The sequence below is a fragment of the Sorex fumeus genome, unplaced genomic scaffold (genome assembly GCF_029834395.1).
Source record: "Sorex fumeus unplaced genomic scaffold, SorFum_2.1 ptg000227l, whole genome shotgun sequence".
NCBI classification, from domain to species: domain Eukaryota; kingdom Metazoa; phylum Chordata; class Mammalia; order Eulipotyphla; family Soricidae; genus Sorex; species Sorex fumeus.
This window is the reverse complement of record NW_026606284.1, coordinates 379,412-403,255: the sequence shown is the minus strand read 5'-3', so window position 1 is coordinate 403,255 and position 23,844 is coordinate 379,412. Positions and strand designations below refer to the sequence as shown.

General features: G+C 52.1%; 2 protein-coding genes across 2 annotated transcripts in view; both read left to right on the top strand.

Moving 5' to 3' along the window:
* The first annotated feature begins 11,353 nt into the window (after nt 1-11,353).
* Nucleotides 11,354-18,386, top strand: LOC130017874 (zinc finger protein 239-like). The gene is made up of 4 exons (XM_056108641.1): nt 11,354-11,419; nt 13,198-13,324; nt 14,102-14,276; nt 17,582-18,386. Exons 1-4 carry the CDS (start codon nt 11,417-11,419, stop codon nt 18,384-18,386), a joined length of 1,110 nt encoding a protein of 369 aa, XP_055964616.1. The 5' UTR covers nt 11,354-11,416.
* Nucleotides 14,254-23,844, top strand: part of LOC130017873 (zinc finger protein 77-like) — a 51,499-nt gene continuing 41,908 nt past the window's right edge. The window contains exon 1 of the mRNA XM_056108640.1: nt 14,254-14,276. The gene's annotated coding sequence lies outside the window, so the exon portion shown is untranslated. The remainder of the gene's footprint in view (nt 14,277-23,844) is intronic.

Below are 23,844 nucleotides of genomic sequence, written 5' to 3'. Positions count from 1 at the left end.
CGGTTTTTCCCTGCCGTGTTGCGACCAATTTAGGGGTATTATCTGGCGCGGCAGGTGAGCCCGTTAATTCGTTAATTCGCAATCAAGGCTCCGAAGTTCAGCTACCAGAGTGTCATGTTCCTTTTTTTAACTGAATCGCCTCTCGAAGTGCCTTTATGTGGGACGAGAGACTTCTTTTGGTCTGCTGAAGGTTAGTAAAGCTAAGGCATCTGGGGAGGTGCTGAAACCCACTTCCAGCCTAGTGGGGCAGAGAAACTTTTTGTTCTTCCCACCAGGGAGCAGCACCTCCTAGCGCAAGGGGCTGAGGTTTGGGGGGCAGAGCGACAGTTCAGCGGGGAGGGCGTTTGCCTTGCAGGCCGCTGACCCATGATCCTTGGCATCCCATAGGGTCCCCTGAGCACCGCCAGGAGTGATTCCTGAGTACAGAGGCAGGAGTCAGCCCTGAGCATCACAGGGTGTGACCCAAAAAGCAAAAAAAAAAAAAAAAAAAAAAAAAAAGGGAAAGGGAGGGTTTAGGGGGCTGGAGAGATGGCACAGCGGGTAGGGTGTTTGCCTTGCACACGGTCGACCCGGGTTCGATTCCCAGCTTCCCATACGGTCCCCTGAGCACCGCCAGGAGTAACTCCTGAGTGCAGGGCCAGGAGTAACCCCTGTGCATCGCCGGGTGTGACCCAAAAAGCCAAAAAAATAAAAATAAAAAAATAATAATAAATTCTTGGGGCTGGAGAGATAGCACAGCGGGCAGGGCGTTTGCCTTGCACACGGTAAACCCGGGTTCGATTCCCAGCATCCCATAGGGTCCCCTGAGCACCGCCAGGAGTAACTCCTGAGTGCAGAGCCAGGAGTAATTCCTCAGTGCAGAGCCAAGTGTGATCCAAAAAAGCAAAAAAAAAAAAAAGGGGGGGCGGGGAGGGAGCTGAGGTCCGACTCAGCTGCTAGAATTTAATTAAGATGCGCCCCAGCAAAGGCCGTCAGAGCTCTAAGGGGTCCCCACAGGGTGGTGTCAGGGCTTGCCCCAGAGGGAAGTGGGATAGGCCTTGTCATGTGCCACCGGAAACCAGGCGGCATAGACATCCCACCCCCTGGCCCAGGGATGGCTGGCAAACCCCCGGAGTTTGTTCCTTTCTTTTTATTTATTTATTTATTTATTTATTGCTTTTTTGGGTCACACCCGGCAATGCATAGGGGTTACTCCTGGCTCTTCACTCAGGAATTACTCCTGGTGGTGCTGGGGGACCCTATGGGATGCTGGGAATCGAACCCAGGTGGGTTACATGCAAGGCAAACGCCCTCCCCCCTGTGCTATGGCTCCAGCCTCAGGGCTTATTCTTTTTTTTTTTTTTTTTTGCTTTTTTGGGTCACACCCGGCGATGCTCAGGATTTACTCCTGGCTCTGCTACTCAGGAATCACTCCCGGAGGTGCTGGGGGGGACCCTATGGGATGCTGGGGATCGAACCCGGGTCGGCCACGTGCAAGGCAAACACCCTACCCGCTGTGCTATCGCTCCAGCCCCTTAAATTTTTTTTAAATTTTTTTTTATTGAATTACTATGAGGGCATTACATAGTGATTCATGATTGCGTTTCACAACAGTTCATTTGTGCTGCCGATTATAAGAAACCCTTTTGCCTCTTCATTCTGGCCACCTCACATTCTCCTACTGGCCTTATTTGGCAGGATAACCCTGTTTCCTGGGTCCATGCCCTCGCCACTCCTCGAAGGATTGTGGTGCCTTATTATGTTTTAATAGCAGAAATAATTATCCAGGCATGTGACTTCAGCAGAAAACACTTTGGCAAAGATCCTGACTAACGGATTCAACCCTATCCTAAGGACCAGCTTGTCGCCCAAATGATCGGTCCCATATGCTTATATTGGCCACAGATGCATATGTTCATTACATGGATGGCCTATTACTAGGAACCGAGGGTGAAACTGCCCTTCTTCAATGTTGTTATAACTGTCACTGTCACTGTCCTCTCGTTGTTCATCGATTTTGGTTATTCCAAAATGAGGATCTGCGGCCCATTGCCTGTGCTTCTTTTTGCCGGCCCCGTACATAATCATTACCCCGCCAATAAGTTGTTATAATTTTTGAAAATGACGCCATTTATTTTTCCTTCTGTTTGCATACCTCACCCTACCCCTGAGGCTGCTACTATATTTACTGATGGATCTTCCACTGGAACAGCCGCGCTTGTGATCTGTTCCTTCCCTACCTCATATAAGTCAGTTAACTTGCGGAGTTATGTACCGTTCTTGCTGCTTTTTCCCATTGTAGTGATTTTTTCCTTTAATTTTTATACAAATATCGCATATGTTGCTTATTCCATCCCGTTGTTAGAAACTGTTAGTTATCTCAAACCCTCCTCTGATGCAGTTCGCTTGTTTGTGCAAATTCAAGAATCAATTAGCGTTAGAAAGTTTTCCTTTTACGTAGGACATCTTAGAGCTCACTCCAGCCTCCCGGCCCCCTTGCACAAGGAAATATTCTGACTGATCAGGCTACTAGATTTGCAGGAATGATACCACCACTGGCCCAACAAGCACACTCATTGCACCATCTCAATGCCAATACCTTGAGACAAATGTTTTCCTTAAGTCGAGAACAGGCTAGACAAATCGTTAAACAGTGTTCGGCCTGTGCGACCTCTTTGCCACACCTGGGGGTTAATCCCTGTGGCTTTTTTTTCTTTTTGGGTCACACCCGGCGATGCTCAGGGGTTACTCCTGGCTCTGCACTCAGGAATGACTCCTGGCGGTGCTCGGGGGACCATATGGGATGCTGGGAATTGAACCGGGGTCGGCCGCGTGCGAGGCAAACGCCCTACCCGCTGTGCTATCGCTCCAGCCCCCAAACCCTGTGGTTTAGTATCTAATGAAATTTGGCAGATGGATGTGACTCATGTCTCTGAATTTGGCAAATTGAAGTACCGACATGTCACCGTGGACAACTTTAGCGGATTTATCTATGGTTCGCTGCAAGCGGGAGAATCAGGAAAGAATATTCTTGTGCATACCCTTTCCTGCTTAGCTGTCATGGGAAGACCCAAAATCATTAAAACTGATAATGGACCCGGTTATACAGGAAAAGTTTTTCAGAGATTTTGCTCCTCTTTTGGAATCACTCACCGAACAGGTATGCCTTACAACCCCCGGGGTCAAGGGATTGTGGAAAGAGCACATCCCACTGTAAAAAAAACATGCTTCACAAATTAAAGAGGGGCAGCTCTACCCTGTTAAAGGGGAACCTCGTAATATCTTAGCACATGGTCTTTTCATTATTAATTTCCTAAACTTGGATTCTCAAGGACGATCCTTGGCGGATAGGCTTTGGCATCCCACCACAGAAGAGTGCTATGCCTCTGCCTTATGGAAAGACCCACTGACTGCCCAGTGGAACCGCCCCGACCCTGTACTTATATGGGGACGTGGGTCTGTGTGCATCTTTGATCTTAAAGAAGGAGCTGCTTCACACTTTACAATCGCCAGAATCTGGAAAACACCTGAGTGCCCGAGAACAGATCACTGTTTAAAGAAACTTTGGTACATTTACACAATGGAGTACTACGTAGCTGTTAGAAAAGATGAAGTCATGAAATTTACATACAAGTGGTACTACATGGAAAGTATCATGTTAAGCGAAAAGACTCAGAAAGAAAGGGATAGACATAGAAAGATTGCATTCATCTGGGGAACATAAAGTAACAAAATAGGAGACTAACACCCAAGAATGGTAGAGATTAGTACCAGGAATTTTACTCCATGGCTTGGAGGCCAGCCACACGTGCTAGGGGAAAAGGGAGCTCAGATAGAGAAGGGAGCACCAAATAAAGGTGTTGGGAGGAGCCTCCCAGGATGGGAGAAGCATGCTGAAAGTAGACTATAGACCAAACATGATTGTCACCCATTGCCTCTTTTGCAAACCACAACACCCAAAATGAGAGAGAGAACAAAAGGGAATGCACTGCCACAGAGGCAGGGGGGATGGGAGGGGATGGGGGGTGGGAGGGATACAGGGATCCGTGGTGGTGGGAAATGGGCACTGGTGGAGGGATGGGCATTTGATCATTGTATAATTGAAACCCAAGCACAAAAATGTGTAAGTCTGTAACTGTACCTCATGATGTCTCACTATCAAAAATTAAAAAAAAAAAAGGAGCTGCTAGATGGCTTCCTGAAAGATTAGTGAAGCATTTTAATGATATACCTGCTTCCAGGGATCCGGAAAGCCCTGAAACCTGTTCTCCTTCCTTCCTAAGTGAAACTGACAAAAATGGCCAAGAAGAAATCACTGACCCAAATTTTGTTCTTCTAGCCACTGGCCTTCATAACCCTGATGTGACTGGAGAACGATTCAAGGATCTAATTCGCACGTGCCTCTCAATCGCACCTGGGTGATATCCAACCCTGAAACAGGAAATTCTTTTGTGTTAGTCACCCAACTTGCTCCCAAGAACCCCTGGTTTCCTCCTTTGACCTTTGACTTGTGTTCTTTAGCCCGGGATTCTTGGACTCCTTCGGAGACCGGATTCTCTAGGCAAGATTCTTTTTTTTTGTTTTTTTTGTTTTTGTTTTTAGTCTTTAGGCTTTTTTATTAAAAAAAAAACCTGTCAGTTATATGTTCCAATTCAAAATGTCATATACATTCACTTTAGTGTGAGAATTCAAGAGATATTTTCATGAGTAAATTACATTTCACCATTTTTAGGGGTGGGGGAGATAGGGTAGGGTCAGCGGTGACCTAGGTCCAGCCCTGAACAGGGCAGGGCTGGATAAGCACCTCGTCCTCAGGCCCTAGCACTGCCCGCTGACCTGGTTGGCTGAGTGTCACTGGAAGGTCCCAGGCCCTCTGAGCACTGCTCAGAAAGCATTCCACTCCCCCTCCATTTTTATTTTTCCCACAAGCTTTAATTCAAATCAATATACTTAAAAATTTTTAAGTGCCCTTTTTTGGGAAAAAAGAACTGGCATGGACCCTTTTTCAGCTCAGTGACCAGTTCCTATTTGGAATGGAGAGTGTTATCACGAGGAAAATTAGTCTCTGCCGAGTGGGAGGGACCGGGCGCGAGGCCAGTACTGCACCCCAGGGTCGGGGGCACACTGGGGCTGCCTCAACCCACACGTCTAGGCAAGATACTTACCCTGATTGTAGATTTAGAGAATTTTGTGTATGTTACTACTGTGCTGCTTGGGGCTGTGAGACTTCTTATACTGGCAAAAATTGGAAAGCCTCTGGTCCATTGGACTTGATTATCTGCACAAAGTCTGGTGAGCACAGTACCATTTCTTTCACAGAAGCAGGGAGAAAGGCGACAGGGTGGGAGTTAGGGAAAAGTTGGGGCTTGCGCCTTTACCGTGCAGCCAAATCTCATGCTGGTATTCTTTTCGTTCTACAACTAAAAGAACACTCCTTCCTGTCTCCAATGCCCATCGGCCCAAACCCTGTTCTTAACCCCCTGCCTAAACCTGTATTTGAAGACTCCGCGTCTCATACAGTATACCTGGCAGGAATTTCATCCGTTACTGTCTCTATTCTACATGTTCCCATGTCAGCTGAACAGACTTTACTTGGAATCATTGACAGCACCTTTTTGACCTTAACTCAATCCCAACCTGATTTGACATGATCCTGTTGGTTGTGTTATAGTGCCCAACCTCCTTTTTATGAAGGAGTTGCATACTTAGGAAGTCATACCCTCTCTGCTACTCATACAGGCTGTCAGTGGTCACAAAATAAATTGCTTTATTGTCTAAAATTACAGGATGGGCTGGAGCGATAGCACAGCGGTAGGGAGTTTGCCTTGCGCGCAGCCAGCCTGGCCGAGCCGGGTTCGATTCCTCCGCCCCTCTCAGAGAGCCCAGCAAGCTACCGAGAGTATCTGCCCGCATGGCAGAGCCTGGCAAGCTACCCGTGACATACTTGATATGCCAAACACGGTAACAACAAGTCTCATGATGGAGATGTTACTGGGCCCGTTCGAGCAAATCGATGAATAACGGGAGGACCGTGACCGTGACCGTGACTTTATAGGATGTGTTGGGACTGGGTTATTGCTTAGGGACTGTTCCTCATTCTCATCAAAGTCTTTGCAACACCACTGTCCCTTTCCCCAGTCATGATTATTCCTCTATACTACGTTCCAATAATACATGGTGGGCCTGCAATGATGACCTTACCCCTTGTGGAGCCCGACGATTGATCCGGAATAATTCTACCATCTATTGTGTTATGATACAATTGATTCCTGCAGCCTGGCACCCTAGCAATGATTTGAATATTGTCAGAAAGAAGCAAGAACCTGTCACTACCATTACCATGGCGGTGCTTCTTGGTTTTGGCATAGCAGGCATCAGTGCGGTTATCACCTCTCTTGTGTTATCTAACAAATATTATTCTGATTTAAGAATATCCCTGGTCGGGGCGGGGAGGGAAACTCAACCCGCTCCCCTCCAAAGGGCCCTGGCAAGGACAGCCAGGTGTGGGGGCAGGAGACTCTGTGCTGTTCTCTTCCGGGAGCTGGGTTTTATAGTCTCTGGGTCTTGGCCGTTGATGGGATTACACGGTGCCAGGGGGCCAGTTGTTGGGTGTGACCCCTGCCTACTGGAATATGGAGGATCTGGGTGGAGGATGCTCAGCCCCGATCCGAGCAGGCTTGGAGATCTTCAGCCCCGGGACCCGCATGCCTTTGTTCCTTTGCCGGTACCTTCATGTGTGTGGAGAGTGGATGGACATCTTATTATCTTATTATCTCATTCTTACTTTGGACAAACTGGCAGGTTACTGAATGTAACCTGCCCACATGGCAGAGTCTGGCAAACTCCCCGTGGCGTACCCAATATGCCAAATACCAGTAACAATGATGAGTCTTATTCTCCTCACCCTGAAAGAGCCTTGAATATGGCATTTTAAAAAAAATATCTCAGGGCTAGGACGAAGGAGACGTTACTGGGGCCTGCTCGAGGCAATCGACGAACAACAGAATGGTCTTGATCGTGATTGTGAAGAATACCCACAGATGAGGACATCGAGATAATGGAAGCGGCCATCTCCCTTCTGCAGGATTCCATGACCTCCCTGGCTGAAATGTTGTTGCAGAATCAGAGAGGTCTTGACTCGCTGCTCCTCCGGCAAGGAGGACTATGTACTTCTCTGAAAGAAGAGTGCTGTTTCTACATGGACCACTCGGGGCGGGTGAAGGACTCTATGGCTTAAGTGCGGGAGGGCCTGGAGAAAAGCAAGAGGCAACGGGACCAGGAACAAAGCTGGTTTCAAACTTGGTTTTCTACTTCCCCTTGGCTAACCACTCTGTTACCTACTATCCTTGGTCCTCTGATCGGGCTCTTACTGTTAACTTCCTTTGGACCATGGGCTTCTTGGTGCCTGACTACTTCCATCAAGCAACAATTGGACTCCTTGTAGGCTAAACCCATACAGGTCCATTACCACTGACTGGACCTGGCAGATAGGGGATACAGCGAGGACCTCAGTGCTTCACCGGGTCCCCTATGTCCTTAACAGGTCATGTGCCCGCTGGCACCTGGGACCAGCAACCACCTCCTGGGCTAGGGCACCTTCAAAGCACGGAATGGAGTTATCTGCAGGCAAGGGGAACCCCTGAGCAGGTTCCAAGCCCTTGCCGAAGAACATGCCTATCTGCAGAGAGGTTAGACCCTGGAAATTCCTCCCCTCTATGAAGAGGGTCTAGTTTGTCGACCGGCCCCCAGTAGGGCCGTAAAGGGGGATAGGCCTCTATTCTCCTTTGCTGGTTAATGCCCTTTCAAAAACAACTTTACCTTCCTTAAAATAAAGAAAGGGAAGAGATGTGGTGAGCGGGCTCTTGGGTACATAGTTCTCGCAAGAGATTGCCTATAAAATATTTACAGGGTTAAGAAAGGCATTTTACAAGAACAGGATGGTTGGCCAATAGGAACTAAAAAACAGTACGTGACATTCTTGATGTCAGCCAGTGGCTTAGCGAGGAGCCTTCTGAAAAGCCCCTGCTAGTCTGTTATCTCCCCCATCCGTCCGATGACCACCCTTATCTGGCGTTGTCCCAAAGCTACGAGGAACAGAGCTTAAGCTCAAGGTATATAAGTGCTGTTGAACTTACAATAAAGCAGCTCCGGCTCACTAGACTCTAATTCTGCTGCCTGTCTGTTTCTTTCACTCTCTCACCCTCTCCCTGTTACCCACGTTGACTAATCCTGCGGGACGGGACAGTTATATTTAAATTTTTTAGCTTCAAATTTTATTTGACGCTTTACTAAAAGTAAACTTTTATCATTATTATTATTATTTTTAATAGGGGATTCCACGACACAAGACATCTGCTGACCACAAACTTTAGCTTAAGAGTATCCCTTTTTTAAAAAAAAAATTTTTTTTTTTTTTTTTTTGCTTTTTGGGGTCGCACCCGGCGATGCACAGGGATTACTCCTGGTTCTGCACTCAGGAGTCTCTCCTGGCGGTGCTCAGGGGACCATATGGGATGCTGGGAATCGAACCCGGGTCGGCCGCGTGCAAGGCAAACGCCCTACCTGCCGTGCTATCTCCCCAGCCCCTAAAAAAAAAAAAAAAATTTTTTTATTAGTGAAACACCATGAGGTACAGTTGTAGATTTACAAATTTTTGTGCTTGGGCTTCGATTATACAATGACCAAGTACCCATCCCTCCACCAGTGCCCACTCTCCACCACCACTGATCCCAGTATCCCTCCCACCCCCCATCCTCCCCATCCCCCCCTGCCTCTGTGGCAGGGCATTCTCTTTTGTTCTCTCTCTCCTTTTGGGTGTTGTAGTCTGCAAAAGAGGCACTGAGTGGCAATCATGTTCAGTCCATAGTCTACTTTCAGCATGCATCTCCCCTCCTGGAAGGGTATCCAACAGAGACAGCAGGATACGGCTCCCCGTTTTGGCTGAGCCTAACTCCTCCTAAGAAAGGTAGAGAACCCTGGGGCTTCTCCTCCTCAAACCAGAGACTTTCTTTGCAGATGCTCCATTCAGAGTATCCGATACTCGGATACTGAGCAAGCTGGAGCCCGGGGCCCGAACCCGTGGAGGGAGCAAGGAAGCTCCAGGACTGGGTCCTTGGACCTGAGACTCAATCGGCTTCTCGGGCCAAGGGAGTGGGAAGGAGGCGGGGGATGGAGACACGTGCTCCGAACAACATCCAATCAGAGCCTGACGGAGGGGGGCGTGTCCCGAGAACTATCCAATCCGGTCGGGGGTGGGCGGGCCTTGCAGGAAGCGTGAGCGTTGCTTTGGTCCCTTCCCTTCGGGTCCCTCCGACTTCCGGGATCCGGCTGCCAGGAGAGCGGAACCTGCACAGGGATGCGCGGGTGAGTGTGCACGCCCCTGCCCGAAGCCGGCACGAAGCATGTCTCAGCGACCCTCGCTCCCGTGCCGACCTGCGTTTCCGCTCAATTAGGCCAGGAGGGATCCCGGTGCCCTGTCTTGTTCATCCATGTGTGGGTCCCCGGCTCCAACTTCCGGAGCCTCATTCCCTTATTGGCCGGGGAGTGGAGTCCCCGCCTCTACCCTCCTTGGCTCGGTTCTCTGATTGGCCGCGCAGTGGCGTCCAGCCTCCACCTCCCTAGGCTCCGTTCTCTGATTGGCCGCGGAGTGGCGTCCCGCCTCCACCTCCCTAGGCTCCGTTCTCTGATTGGCCGCCGAGTGGCGTCCCGCCTCCACCTTCCTAGGCTCCGTTCTCCGATTGGCCGCCGAGTGGCGTCCCGCCTCCACCTTCCTAGGCTCCGTTCTCTGATTGGCCGCGGAGTGGCGTCCCGCCTCCACCTTCCTACGCTCGGTTCTCTGATTGGCCGCGGAGTGGCGTCCCGCCTCCACCTTCCTGGCTCGGGTCTCTGATTGGCCGCGGAGTGGCGTCCCGCCTCCACCTTCCTAGGCTCGGTTCTCTGATTGGCCACGGAGTGGAGTCCGCTCTCCTAGTCTGGTCCGTCCTGGGCAGCGCTGCGTGCCTTATCTCTGTTCCGCCAAGGGTCGAGTGACCTATGCGGTCCCCTCGTGGACGTCCCGGGAATCCCTGGAGGTGGGGACCGGGGCGAAACTTGACCCCAGATGCCCCGATCAGGTCGGGGCGGCCCGACTGCGTTGTTGGGGTTGCAACTGTTGCACTCGAATAGTGTATACAGTGATTGAGTGCTGGGGTTTCTTTTATTTTGGGAGGGCGATGCACACCGGCCGTGCTCAGGGCTGACTCCTGGCTCTGTGCTCAGGCATCACCCTTGGTGGGCTACTGTCCTTACCGATTTCTTTTTCTGGTTTTGGGGCCACACCTGGTGATGCTCAGGGATCACTCCTGACACAGTGCTCAGGGAACCCATGGGGTGCCTGGGATCTAATCCGTGTCATACGCCAGCAAGCAGAGCCAGTGCTCCTCTCCCCGACTTTCTCTCCGCCCCACTTCTTTCCCGATTCCTGTTGTGCCTGGTGAGAGGCGACTCTGTTAAACGGCCCCGTCTTACATCTTGGTCCCGGTGCTGCAGTTTCTGGTGCTTGTGGGGAGTCCAGACTCTCTGCTGGGTCTGGATTGCTGGAGGTCAGACTTTCCAGCCCTTTTCTTTTTTTTTTGCCTTTTGGGTCACACCCGGCGATGCACAGGGGTTACTCCTGGCTCTGAACTCAGGAATCACTCCTGGCGGTGCTCAGGGGACCATATGGGATGTTGGGACTCGAACCCGGGTCGGCCGCGTGCAAGGCAAACGCCCTACCTGCTGTGCTATCTCTCCAGCCCCCCAGCACTTTCTGACCTGCATGACCATGAATAAAAGTCAGAGGCATTCTTTATTAATCACTTTTTGTTATTGTTGTTTATATTTTGGGCTACACCTAGCACTACTCAGGGATTATTCCTGACTTTGTGCTCAGGGATCACTCCTGAATTTGCTCAGAGGACCCTCTGGAGTGCTGGGAATTGAACCCAAGTTAGTTGCATGCAAGGCAAGTGCCCTCTCTGCCTTGCATGCAGCTGAAGTGCCCTGTCTGCCTTCTGTCATTTCTTTTGCTTTTTGGGTCACACCCGGCGATGCTCAGGGGTTCCTCCTGGCTCTGCACTCAGGAATTACTCCTGGCGGTGCTTGGGGGACCCTATGGGATGCCGGGGATTGAACCCAGGTCGGCCACGTGCAAGGCAAACGCCCTATCTGCTGTATTATCACTCTGGGTTCCTGCCTTCTGTCATTTCATCCCCATAAAATTGAACTTCTTAAATATCTTAGTTTTGTCTGCAGATTAGTTCTGAAGAACCCATGCATGCTCAGGAGTAACTGCATGCGTACTAACATACATTATTTTTCTTGCAGTGAGCCTGGAAGCTCCTTCCCCCCCGCCACGCCCCAGCCGCTTCTTCATATGCTCAGACCTGCTGTGCCCTGACTTCTGACTTGCTCAAGAAAGATGGTGTGTTTGAGCTCATTCCTTGATGATGATGATGATGGTGTCGTCTTTGGGCCTCACCCAGTTGTGTTCAGCGCTAAGTCCGGACTCCATACTAGGGGGTCACTCCTGGCAAGGCTCTAAGTCACTGTCTCCATGGTCGGTTGGTAGGTGGGTGACTCCGGGCACTCTTCCCCCGACCAGCACCAGTCCTGGTGCTCTGTGCTGAGCTTCCGACCATATCCTGGCCCCGGCTAGCAGGGCTGTGAGTGGTTTCAGCTCTGTACAGGCCGTGATGCCCACCTTGGCTCAGCCTGTGTCACCCTAAGGTCCTCCCTGTGGACCAGCCAGTGGAAAGGGGCTGACCTCACCCCCCGCAGCCCCGTCTGCTGGGTGAGGATTGCAGTGGGCACTTGGGATTGTTTCGTTCACGGCACAAATGTGGTCTGGTGGCCTGTGTATTTGGATGATGTCAAATCTTTCATTGCCGTTGTTTTTTTGGGGTCACAACCGACAGTGCTCAGAGGTCACTCCTGGCATGGCTGGGGGCCCACAGGGGATGCTGAGATCGAACCCAGCGTGCTCCCCATTATCCTGACCCCCCCTTCCCCTCCTTTGCAGTTTCTATATTGCAGATAGTGGGGGAAATTACCACCCCTCCAGTCTTCTCTGGGGTGGGGTTCACCACCGTGGTGACTCCCACTCCCCCAACCCTTCCAGGCTCCAAGGCTGAGATTTGATGGCAGCCAGATAGGCTACAGCGATGACAGCCAGAGGCGAGGGGCGTGGGGTCTGTGCTCAAGGTCAAGTCCAGGTGTTTCCCTTGGAAATGGTCCCTGCCCTGCCTTTGGGGGCTCTTACGGGGACTCCTTGATGCAGACAGGAAGAATGAATCATTGACCCTTGGTGATCCACTATTTTTGGTTTGGGGACCACAACCGACAGTGTTCAGGCTCATGGCTGGTGGTTCTTGGGGGAGCCTATGGAATGTCAGGGATCCTGTGTGTGCCAGGCCGGCAACCTTCCCCCTGTGCCCTTGCTCCGACCCCATAGGCAAGTCTCTTGACGAACCTTTGTTGGCCATTTAGTCCTGCATCCACAAACAGCCCTTTTCCCCTCAAGCCTTTAGGGAATCTTGCGGGGTCACCAGGAGCAGCTGTCTGAGCAGCGAGTCTCCTGGGGTCTGAGGAGTGGCCCAGAAGCTTCTTCTTAGGCATCGGCTTATCACAGGAACCTTGGTCTTGGTCTTTGTAATGTGAAGTGGGTTTTCCCCACATGATGCATCGAGGTCCTTCCCACCAATTTTGGGGCGTGAAAGGGAAAGGCTGGTCTTTGAGCAGGCTGATGCTGGTTTGTCACGCTCCCCGGTCACCCCCTACACCTTTTTTGTTTATTGGGTCACACTTGGTGCTGCTCAGGGCTTATTCCTGGCTCTGTCCTTGGGGGATCACTCCCGGAGGTGGTGGGGAACTCCAGGGGGTGCCGGGGATCAAATTCGAGTCAGCCACATGCAAGGCAAGTGTCGTCCCTGCTGTGCTCTGCTCCAGCCCCGTCCCTCTGTCACTCTTTCGACAGACCCCTTGGAGTTGTCCATACGTGTCTGTGCCGGGCGCTGTGGTGGCTCGTGGCTCCCAACATTTGCCACTGACCATTGCATTCTGCACACATCCTGGTGTTCCCCGCAGGGGCCCTGGGGGTTTCAGGTAGATCCCAGGACCTTACTGTCACCCGCTGAGTGCCCCTGCCCCCTGGGGGGTGGGTGCAGAGGGGCCCTGGCTGATTGGCATCTGTGTGTGTTTCAGGAGTCGGTCTCCTTTGAGGACGTAGCCTTGAACTTCACCCGGGCCGAGTGGGCTTTGCTGGATCCTGCCCAGAGGCGCCTGTACAGAGACGTGATGCTGGAGGCCTGCAGGCACCTGGCCTTCGTGGGTGAGGCTGAGGCGTGACCCCTCCCCGCAGCTCAGGGCACAGAGCCCGCTGCCTGCGCTCCTGATGGGGCCACGGAATGGGGCTGCCGGGAAGGAGCGGCCTGTCTCTGGGCACCCTGGCCCAGGCACGGGACTTTCCTGGGCAGGCAGCCGGGTTCACGCCTTAACTGCCTTTTCTCTGATTCGGGGCCACACTGTGATGGAGCGGGGTGTCAGGGCCACTGCTAACACCTCTGGCCCTAGCTGTGACCCTAACGGTGCTGGTTGGTCCCCCCAGTGTTCAGGGCCTCAGGGCTGCACCCGGGGTCCAGCTGCAGGGAGGTGGTGCCCAGGATTATATTCTGGGCCATGGGCATGCCAGGCATTGTGCTACCTTGGAGCTTCTTCTTTGGGGCATATGGTCCACACCCAGAGGTTCTCGGGGCTGACCCCTAACTCTGTGCTCAGGGACACTCTTGTCCATGCTCAGGGGATGCTGTGGGTTGCGGGAATCTGACTGGCCTCATTCAAGGCAGCTGCTTCCATTTCTGTGGAAGCAAACTGGCAGCATAAGGCCTATTCCACTTCTTTTTTGTTCCCACAAAGAATCTTTTTTCTTTGGTTTACACACCTGGCGATGCTCAGGGCTGATGCCTGGCATAATTCGGAGGAGCCTATCGGGTGCCAGGGAGTGACCAGGTCAGCTGTGTCCAAGGCAAGCGCCCTCCCCGCTGTCCTATTGCTCTTCCCCTCCCCAGAGTCTCCCTGCGGGACTGAATTGTCTTCCTGCTTGTTCCAGAGGGTTTTGTTCGTGGAAAAGCCAGTGGTCCTCTTGGAGGTATCTTGGAAAATAAGTTGTTCCGTGAAGACAGCACGGTGGGGTTCATGGGCAGCGATTCCTGCGATGGGTTTGGAGAGAGGCGGATGTTCCCTGACACTGGTGACCAGCAGCAAACGCAGAAGCGGAGACAGACGTGAGTAGCGTGACCAGGGGAGGGCGGGAGGGTGAGGGGGTGACCATCTTGGGAATCTCCGCTGACTGCAAAATGCAAAACCAGTGTGTAAAACTAGTGCAGGGACTGAATAGTGTCGGCCTTTATGCTATTAATAGGGGACCTCCATTTTTATTTGGGGGGGGGCTGTCACCCTGGGAGTACTCAGGGTTGACCTTTGGCTCTCTGCTCAGCAATCCCTCCTTGTGGGCCTCCACAACCACCCTTTGTGGTGCAAGCAATTGAACCCGAGTCAGCTGCATGCAAGGCGAGTTCTTTGCTGGCAATGCTGCCACGCCTGCACCAGCTTCTTGAATGGTTCCCACCAAGCACCCTTTGTGGTGGGAAGTCCCTTCTTGCCCAAATCCCCCATGCCACCCCACCTTTTATAGGTAAAAAATGGCTTGTGAGATATTGATGAGTAAATATATATATATATATATATTTGCTGTATTGGGTCACACCCGGCAATTTACAGGGGTTCCTCCTGGCTCTGCACTCAGGAATCACTCCTGGCGGTCCTCGGGGGACCATATGAGATGCTGGGAATCGAACCCAGGTTGGCTGCGTGCAAGGCAAACGCCCTACCTGCTCTACTGTCGCTCCAGCCCCTTAAGCATTTATTTATTTAATTATTTATTTTTAATGTTTGGGCTGGAGCGATAGGACAGCGGTAGGGCGTTCGCCTTACAAGCGGCCAACATGGCCGACCCGAGTTCGATTCCTCCGCCCCTCTCGGAGAGCCCGGCAAGCTACCGAGAGTATTCGATATGCCAGACACAGGAACAACAAAGTCTCCAATGGAGACGTTACTGGGCCCGCTCGAGCAAATCGACGATCAACGGGAGGGCCTTTACCTTTACCTTTTTTACCTTATTTTTAATTTTTAAAAAATTTTTATTAGTGAGACACCATGAGGTACAGTTGCAGACTTACACATTTTTGTGCTTGGGTTTCAATTATACAATGATCAAGTACCCATCCCTCCACCAGTGCCCATTTCCCACCACCACGGATCCCAGTATCCCTCCCACCCCCCATCCCCCCCATCCCTTAAGCGTTTATTAAGAGAAATGTTCAATATAGTCTGAAGCTAGAGCACTTGTGGCTAGGGTTCCATCCCTGGCACCACATTTTTTTTTTTTTTTGCTTTTTGGGTTACATGCACAGGGGTTACTCCTGGCTCATGCACTCAGGAATTCCTCCTGGTGGTGCTTGGGGGACCATATGGGATGCTGGGAATTGAACCCGGGTTGGCAGCGTGCAAGGCAAACGCCCTCCCCGCTGTGCTATCGCTCCAGCCCCATGATGGCTCCATTTTTGTATACGTAAATGAAATACTGCTTTTCTTTTTCCTTTATGTCCTTTGTATAGTTTATTTTATTTTATTTATTTTTTTCTTTTTGGGTCACACCCGGCGATGCACAGGGGTTCCTCCTGGCTCTGCGCTCAGGAATTACCCCTGGCGGTGCTCAGGGGACCCTATGGGATGCTGGGAATCGAACCCGGGTCGGCCGCGTGCAAGGCAAACGCCCTCCCCGCTGTGCTATTGCTCCAGCCCCAGGTATAGTTTATTTCAAAGCAATCTCCTTTTTGTATAGACACTGGAAGACAGTGACTGCTCTGCTTTCGTAACATGGGAGGGAATGCACTCCAAATAATATTTCCTCCTGGGCATCTGTCATAATTACTTGATTTAAGCCTAGTTGCCTTTAGATTGCTCTTAGTTCCTGACACCCTAAAAGGCGGGTTGCACCAAGGGACTTGGATGGACCCAGGGCAAGCCGTAAGCTACCCTGGTTTCGAGAAAGGGACAGCCTAAGCGCCATAAGTAGTATGATACATTAAGAGCACGGGCGTGGAACAAACTCTGACGTGACCTAACAAGAAGTAACTGAATTAGGGCCCTCTTCGGCTTAGGAAAAACTAACCCGGCCTAAGGACTGTAGTCTGGGATATGTAGCAAGATGTCCCCAGGGAAACCACCCTTAAGCTCCGTCTAGGGTATAGGTAAAAGCCGATATCTCTCACTGGGCTCATACAAAATGATTGGGAATACTAGGCCCTCCCGTTGATCGTCGATTTGCTCGAGCGGGCCCAGTAACGTCTCCATTGGAGACTTTGTTGTTACTGTGTCTGGCATATCGAATACTCTCGGTAGCTTGCCGGGCTCTCCGAGAGGGGCGGAGGAATCGAACTCGGGTCAGCCATGTTGGCTGCGTGCAAGGCAGATGCCCTACCCGCTGTGCTATTGCTCCAGCCCTATCAAGTAAATTTAATAGGATTGTTTCAGTGGATTACCAGCAAAGGAGAGGAGAAAGCAGTGCACCCTTGGATGGATCCCACCCTTGTCGGGTCTCCTACGAGGAATCCAGAGTGGGTTCTCATGTGCTAGAGACCCCGGGTGCTTCCCTGACCTTGGGTGCATCTCCTAGAGGGACTTGCCCTGGAGTTTCTTTGCGTCGGTGCGTTGTTTCTGTGAATGTTCAGCCACACCGATGTGTAGTTGCTGCCCCAACCCTACGCTGATTTTCCATGGTAACGCGGAGAGATTAGAATTAACAGCCACGGATTACCAACTATGATTTACCAGCCATGGCCTCGTCCCTTCCGCCATTGGCCGGAGGGACAGTCATCGGCCCTGAAAACACCCGGAGACCCTCATCACCGAGGGACGGTAACAATGACATCCCCACAGCCTTGACTCAGAGTGAACCCTAAGTCCAGAGTTAGGAGTAAACCCTGAGCACCGTGGTGTCGCCCAAAAACAGGGGGAAAAAAGTTAACCCCAAACCAAAAGACAGAAATAAGAAGATCACTCATGACCAAGGGTGGTGATTGATTGATTGATATTCATTTATTTTGTTTTTGCGTGGTACCAGGCCTGACTCCTGGTCCTGTGCTCAGAGATCACTCCTGGAGGGGCTCGGGGGGCCGGATGGGGTGCAGGGGACGGATCCTGGGCAGCCTCATGCACGGTCCCTGTCCTCCCGCCGTCCTGTGGCTGTGGCAGTCAGGCTGGTCTTGCTTTTCTGCTTTGGCAGACGCTTCTTGCCGGACAGTCTCGGTGACAGTCACGGAGCTCCCGTGGAAGCCGGAGGAACCCCGAGACAGACCCGAAGCCTCCCTGCGCCCCAGAGTCCTGTTCCCGCCTCTTCTGCGGAATGTTCTCCCCCCAAGCACCCCCCAGCACCTTCCCACGGCTCTCCTCCAGGTGAACAAACTCAGGGGGTCATCTGCTGCCCAGCCACTCAGGGGACCCCCTCTCCCAACCCGGGTGCCCACAGGCGACGCCGTCGGCGGGGCACCGGCACCCGAAGACGGACGTCCCACAAGTGCAAAGTGTGTGGGGAGACCTTCCCTGTCGCCAGCCTGCTGACGCATCACGTCAGGGAGCACCACAAGGAGACGCCGTTCGTGTGTGAGCTCTGCGGGAAGGGCTTCCGCCTCCCCACGTACCTGCAGGTTCACGCCAAGACCCACACTGACCTGGAGAAGCCCTTGAAGTGCCCCGAGTGCCCCCAGAGGTTCAAGTATCCCTGCAAGCTGCGTGCCCACGCTCTGGTGCACTCGGGCGTCAGGCCTTTCGCCTGCCAGCAGTGCGGGAAAAGCTTCAGGACTGGCTCGAAACTGCGTCGGCACAGCCGGACCCACACCGGGGAGAGGCCATACGAGTGCCCCGAGTGCGGGAAGGCGTTCCGGGAGAGCCACTCGCTGGCACTGCACCAGCGCATCCACACAGGCGAGCGACCCTACACGTGCTCGCAGTGCGGGAAAGGTTTTCGAAGCCTGGACATCCTCCAGGGCCACCTGGTGACGCACACGGCCCAGAGTCCCTTCCAGTGTCCCGAGTGCGGCAAGACCTACCGCGACCGCTCCTACTTCTACGGCCACCTGCAGAGCCACCGGGAGTCCCAGCCCCTCACCTGCGGGGAGTGTGGCCGAGTCTTCAGCCACCCCAAGCACTTCCGCCGGCACGTCAGGAGCCACCAGGAGGAGAAGCCGTTTGTGTGCCACTGCGGGCAGGGGTTTGGCCAGGCTGCAGCCCTGCACAAGCACGTCCGCCGGACCCACCCTGGGGAGAAGCGCTGAACCCATCTCCCACCCTGTGCTGGGACTGTCACCTGGTCTCCCACCAGCCTGCGGGAAAGAGACCTCGGTGGTGCAGAGAGCCTGTTGGGTGCAATCCCCTGCCTCAGTTTCTCTCACCCCCCTAAAAGTCTGGGTAAATGTTGGATAACTGTTGGGCAGTCAGTCTCCTGCCCCTGCGCCTGGCTGTTCCTCACCGGGGTCCCTTGGAGGGGAGCGGGTTGAGTTTTCCTCCCCACCCCGACCAGGGCTCCAGCAGCCGAAGACCTCCAGGACCAGCCACCACCATGCTGAGACCACTCTCCGCACACATGAAGGTACTGGCAGAGGGACAAAGCCACGCGGGTTCCGGGGCCGAGATCTCCAAGCCTACTCGAATTGGAGTCGAGCATCCTTCACCCAGATCCTCCAAATTCCAGTAGGCGGGGGTCACACCCACCACCTGGCCCCCTGGCGCCGTGTAATCCCATCAGCGGCCAAGACTCAGAGACTACAAAATGCAGCTCCTGGAACCGCGCGGCCGCATTTGCGGCCACGCGTCATCTTATCAGAACATCTGGACAAACTTGCAGGCTATCGAATATAGCCTGCCCACAGGGCAGAGTCTGGCAAACTCCCCGTGGTGCACCAAATATGCCAAATACCAGTAACAATGATGGGTCTCATTCTCCTAAAAAGCCTTGAATATAATCTCAGGGCTAGGATAAAAGAGAGTTACTGGGGCCTGCTCGAGGCAATCGACGATTAACAGGATGATGAATGAATGAATGAACTGTTGGGTTGTTCTTGCCCCTCCCGCAAGGGAGCTTAGGCTTATCGAGTTACTCCCACAACAGTGCCCCTGAGGCACAACCAAGCACTCATTCATCAAGCACTAATAATCCTATATTGCTTTTGTCTCTCCTTTTTGTCACTTACATGGCTTTTAGCAAGTGTCCTTTTGGTGTAGACACAGGGAGACGGTTGATGCCGTGCTTCTGTGTGAGTTCATGAGGCAGCGCGCGGGTGCTGTGACTTGTGTGCACATTAGGTGGCCAAGGGCCGCCTCCCACCCTCCCAGCAGAGACAGAGACGGGGACCACAGCCTGATGGGGAAAATGTCTCATTTAATGCAGAGCTGCTAGCATACTTTTAGAACATCTGAATGGTTCAGAGGTGTAGGACGGCATGTCCGTGTGATTTATAGAGGGAGAACATTCCAGCTGAGGCAACCTCTGGGCGAGATAAACTCAAGGAGACACTCTGTCTCCCAGGCATATCTATACTGCTTCTCTCTGTCCCTCTAGTCGTATATGTCACACAAGTGAAACAGTCAAACAGTTCTACTTCTTACCAATACCTGCAGTCATTCGGATAAATACAATAAGAGATAAAGATCCCAACACTTAGTTCTCTGGGCTCTGAGAGGAAGCCAGGCTTTTACCATAAATCCCAGACTAAGTCCTCAGGCCAGTTCAGCTTGTCCTTCCCCACTGGGGGTCCTGTCTCTTAGGTGGTAAGAGCTTGCATCAAGACCATGCATTTATGCTTTCTGTAATGTCCCATTTCGATGCCGGGGTAGCTTTGCCACTCACCCCGGGTCCATCCCAGTCCCACGGCGGGATCTCACATTTGGGTGTTACAGCAACTGAAGTCCCAGTCAAGTGATTATGACAAAGTAAAGGTAAAGGTAAAGGTAAAGGCCCTCCCGTTGATCGTCGATTTGCTCGAGCGGGCCCAGTAACGTCTCCATTGGAGACTTTGTTGTTACTGTGTCTGGCATATCGAATACTCTCGGTAGCTTGCCGGGCTCTCCGAGAGGGGCGGAGGAATCGAACTCGGGTCGGCCATGTTGGCCGCTTGTAAGGCGAACGCCCTACCCGCTGTGCTATCGCTCCAGCCCGGCAAGCTACCGAGAGTATTCGATATGCCAAACACAGTAACAACAAAGTCTCCAATGGAGACGTTACTGGGCCCGCTCGAGCAAATGACAAAGTAGGAGTAGATATATTTCAGAGTCAATCAACTCTTAAATATTTGGAGCATACCATTAAAGGTCTTTCTGTTTAAAGCGAAGAACATTGCTGTACAGTAAACTATGAAAAGGCTACCGCAGGAATAGAAAAGCAAGTAGTTCACTGCAAATACAAAATCCAGAATTAACCAGGAAGTTTTGTCTTATAAGTAACCAAGATTGGTTTGGGGAACTGTGACAATGAGAGGTGAAATACAAAGGAAAGGTACAGATGAATTCAGGGAATTAGGATGCTCTCAAGATTACTGTCACTTGTGTCACATGGGAGTTGACTCTGAATAATATTTACTCCTGGGCAGCCATTGTATTTACCTGACCTAAGCCTCAGTTGCCCTTACTTCCTAACACCTCCCAAAAGGAGGATTCCAGTGAGGGAAAAGTACGGATCCAGGGAAAGCTGGAAGCGACCCTGGTATTGAAAAGGGGACAAGCTCTAAGGGCTATAAGAGGTATAATAAGTTCAGAGCACGGTCCTGGAACAACTCTGTCATGACCCAAAAAGAAATAACTGTATAAGGACCCTGCTGGGGTTAGGACCCTGACCTGAGGACTGTAGTCTGCGATATGTAGTGAGATGTCCCCAAGAAGAGCCACCCTTGAAGCTCAATATCTCTCTAAAATGACCAGAAATATAAGAAGTAAATGTACTATGATTGGTTAAATGGATTGCTAGCTGAGGAAAGGAGAAAGCAATACACCCTAGGGGGAATCCCACCCTTGAGCAGATCTCCTAGTAATCTGGAGTGCTGAACACTCAGATGAGATTTTGTCTTTGAGTTAATCTCCTAGAATTTAAACTCCTGAAGGAGTGGTTTTACCTCTGTTGTTATGACAAATGTCCAGCCCCACCTATGTGTACCCCACCTTTCATGATTTCTGTGTAACTATGCTGTAAGGGGTGAGAGGGTTAGAAGACCTTGAGGTCTACGAGGAGACTAGAGTGATGGAACTATGATGACCAGAACTACGACTGTAATTGTGCCGTAAGAGGAGAGATTGTTGTCAGCCAGAACAAACAGTTGGCAACCAAACAGTCAAGTCCCTCGAGCCCACGTCTTTGAAAACTCGCAGGTAAACCTTTTTTTTTTTTTCCCCCAAATTCTGCTGTGGCCACATCATATGATGCTCAGGAATGACTCCAGGAATCACTCCAGATGGTGCTCAGGGGACCCTGTGGGATGCCGGGATCGAACCTGGGTCAGCCACATGCTAGGCCAGTGCCCTTAATCTTGCTGCTGTGAAGTCATTTGTGTCTCTTGAAAAGCCTTATCCTTAGAGGGAGTCTACTGGGGAATTATATTCAGGTGACGTTATGTTTCTTGATTTTTGTATCTTTGTTTGGGGGCCACTCTCCCACTGCTCCGGGCAGCTTCCTGGTTCTGCTCTCAGGGATCAATCCTGCAGGCCTCAGGGGACCTTGTGATATGTCCCAGGTCCCACCCGGGTCATGGCCAGCACCTTCCTCTTTCCTCTGACTCCAGCTCTGAAGTTTTATTTTAGCTAATGTGGAGTGATAGCACAGCGGGTAAGGCTTTTGCCTTGCAAGTGGCCAGTATAGCCGCCCCGAGTTCGATTCCTCCGCCCCTCTCGGAGAGCCCGGCAAGCTACCGAGAGTATCTCGCCCGCACGGCAGAGCCTGGCAAGCTCCCCGTGATGTATTCGAGATGCCAAACACAGTAACAACAAGTCTCATGATGGAGGCATTACTGGGCCCGCTCGAGCAAATCGATGAACAACGGGAGGACCGTGACCGTGACCGTGACCGTGAGTGATTTCCACTACTGTCCCAGGGAGGGTTTACCAGCACAAGGTGCTGCACTCAGGGATCACTCCGATGGTGCTTGGGGACCCTACAGGGTGCTGCAGATCGACCTGGGTTGGCCGTATGCAAGCTGGGCTCCCTGCCCACTGTCTTATTGCTCTGGGGACACTGATGGAAGCAAAGCTGGCACTGACCACAGTGAAGATGCCCGCAGCACAGCTGACCTCAAAGCGGCCCTGAAAGGCCAGGCTTATGCTCTGACAAGGGTCCTGGGTGTGAAAAATCGCCAGCAGCGGAGGCAGGGAGAGGGGTGGCGGGCTTGGTCTCGATCAGTGCACTGTTAGGATCCCTTCACAGAGCTGGGCTTCGAAGAAGCTTATTTTTCTTCATGAAGAATATTTATTGGGGCTGGAGGGATAGCACAGCGGGTAGGGCGTTTGCCTTGCACGCGGCCGACCCGGGATCGATTCCCAGCATCCCATATGGTCCCCCGGGGCACCGCCAGGGGTAATTCCTGAGTGCATGAGCCAGGAGGAACCCCTGTGCATTGCCGGGTGTGACCCAAAAAGAAAAAAAAAAGTTCTGGAAATAGGGGCCAAAGTGATAGTACAGCGGGTAGGGCGTTTGCCTTGCACGCGGCCGACCTGGAATCGATTCCCAGCATCCCATATGGTCCCCGGGGCACCGCCAGGGGTAATTCCTGAGCACAGAGCCAGGAGTAACCCCTGTGCATTGCCGGGTGTGACCCAAAAAGCAAAAAAAGAAAAAAAATTTTGTTAATGTCAGAGTGTCACATTAGCTTGGTCACTTTGGTAAACAAAGGTGGCGGGTCATTTGGACAATAACCCTCTTTGCTGCTTAAACCTGTGTATCTGCATTTCCTGCTGTGTCAACGTTTGGAGCCGTTACTGACGCTACAATAAATGTCCGTCCATAATGAAGGTCAGTGTTTTCATTTCCCAGTCGAAGCATTTTGGTTTATTTTCCCACCCCTGCACCTGGGGGAAGAGAACCCCCCTCCCTCTGGAGCTAGAGAGACCCCTTCATTGCCCCTACGCGTGCCGAGATTTCGTGTGTGAGAAACGGAGTTGGTCGCTGTGCCAAGGGGACGACTTGCTCTCTCGGCAAGTGTGGTCGGAGTTTCTTGGTGTGAGAGTCAGTGCAGCGGGGAGGGCGCTGGCCTGGCACGCGGCCACCACAGGCTCGATCCCGGGCATCTCATGGACCCCTCTTCCAGAGCAACTGGAAGTGACCCCAGAGCCGAAAGGCAGAGTCCCCCAGCCTCTGTGCTGTGTGCATCTTCTCCAAAGAACGTGCTGCCTGTCCACCCATTCCATGTAGCCCTTGAAACTGTAATAAACCTCTTTCATTTTTTTTCCTGGATGTTGGCTAACTCAGGTGAGTTGCAGTGAAATGAGGGCCACATTGAGTTACATACAGGCTTGTAGGGTCTGGGAAAACCTGAGCCCAGACCCGATGATTAGGGTGGATTGGCCTGACTGCAGTCATTGAGTGCTAGGGTTTCTCATTTTGTCAAGGGGGAGTTGCATACCTGATGTTTCCAGGGCTGACTCCTGGCTCTGTGCTCAGGGGTCCCTCCTGGGTGGATGGGGCCCTATAGGATGATGGGGATTATTAAATTGGGGTCAGCCACATGCAGGGCAGGTTCCCTAAACACTGTACTA

What these genes read in the sequence shown, in the direction of transcription:
- LOC130017874 (XM_056108641.1), top strand. An exon ending in CAGGCACCTGGCCTTCGTGG is followed by an intron (nt 13,325 to 14,101) that starts GTGAGGCTGAGG and finishes TGCTTGTTCCAG; the next exon opens with AGGGTTTTGTTCGTGGAAAA. An exon ending in ACGCAGAAGCGGAGACAGAC is followed by an intron (nt 14,277 to 17,581) that starts GTGAGTAGCGTG and finishes GGGTGCCCACAG; the next exon opens with GCGACGCCGTCGGCGGGGCA.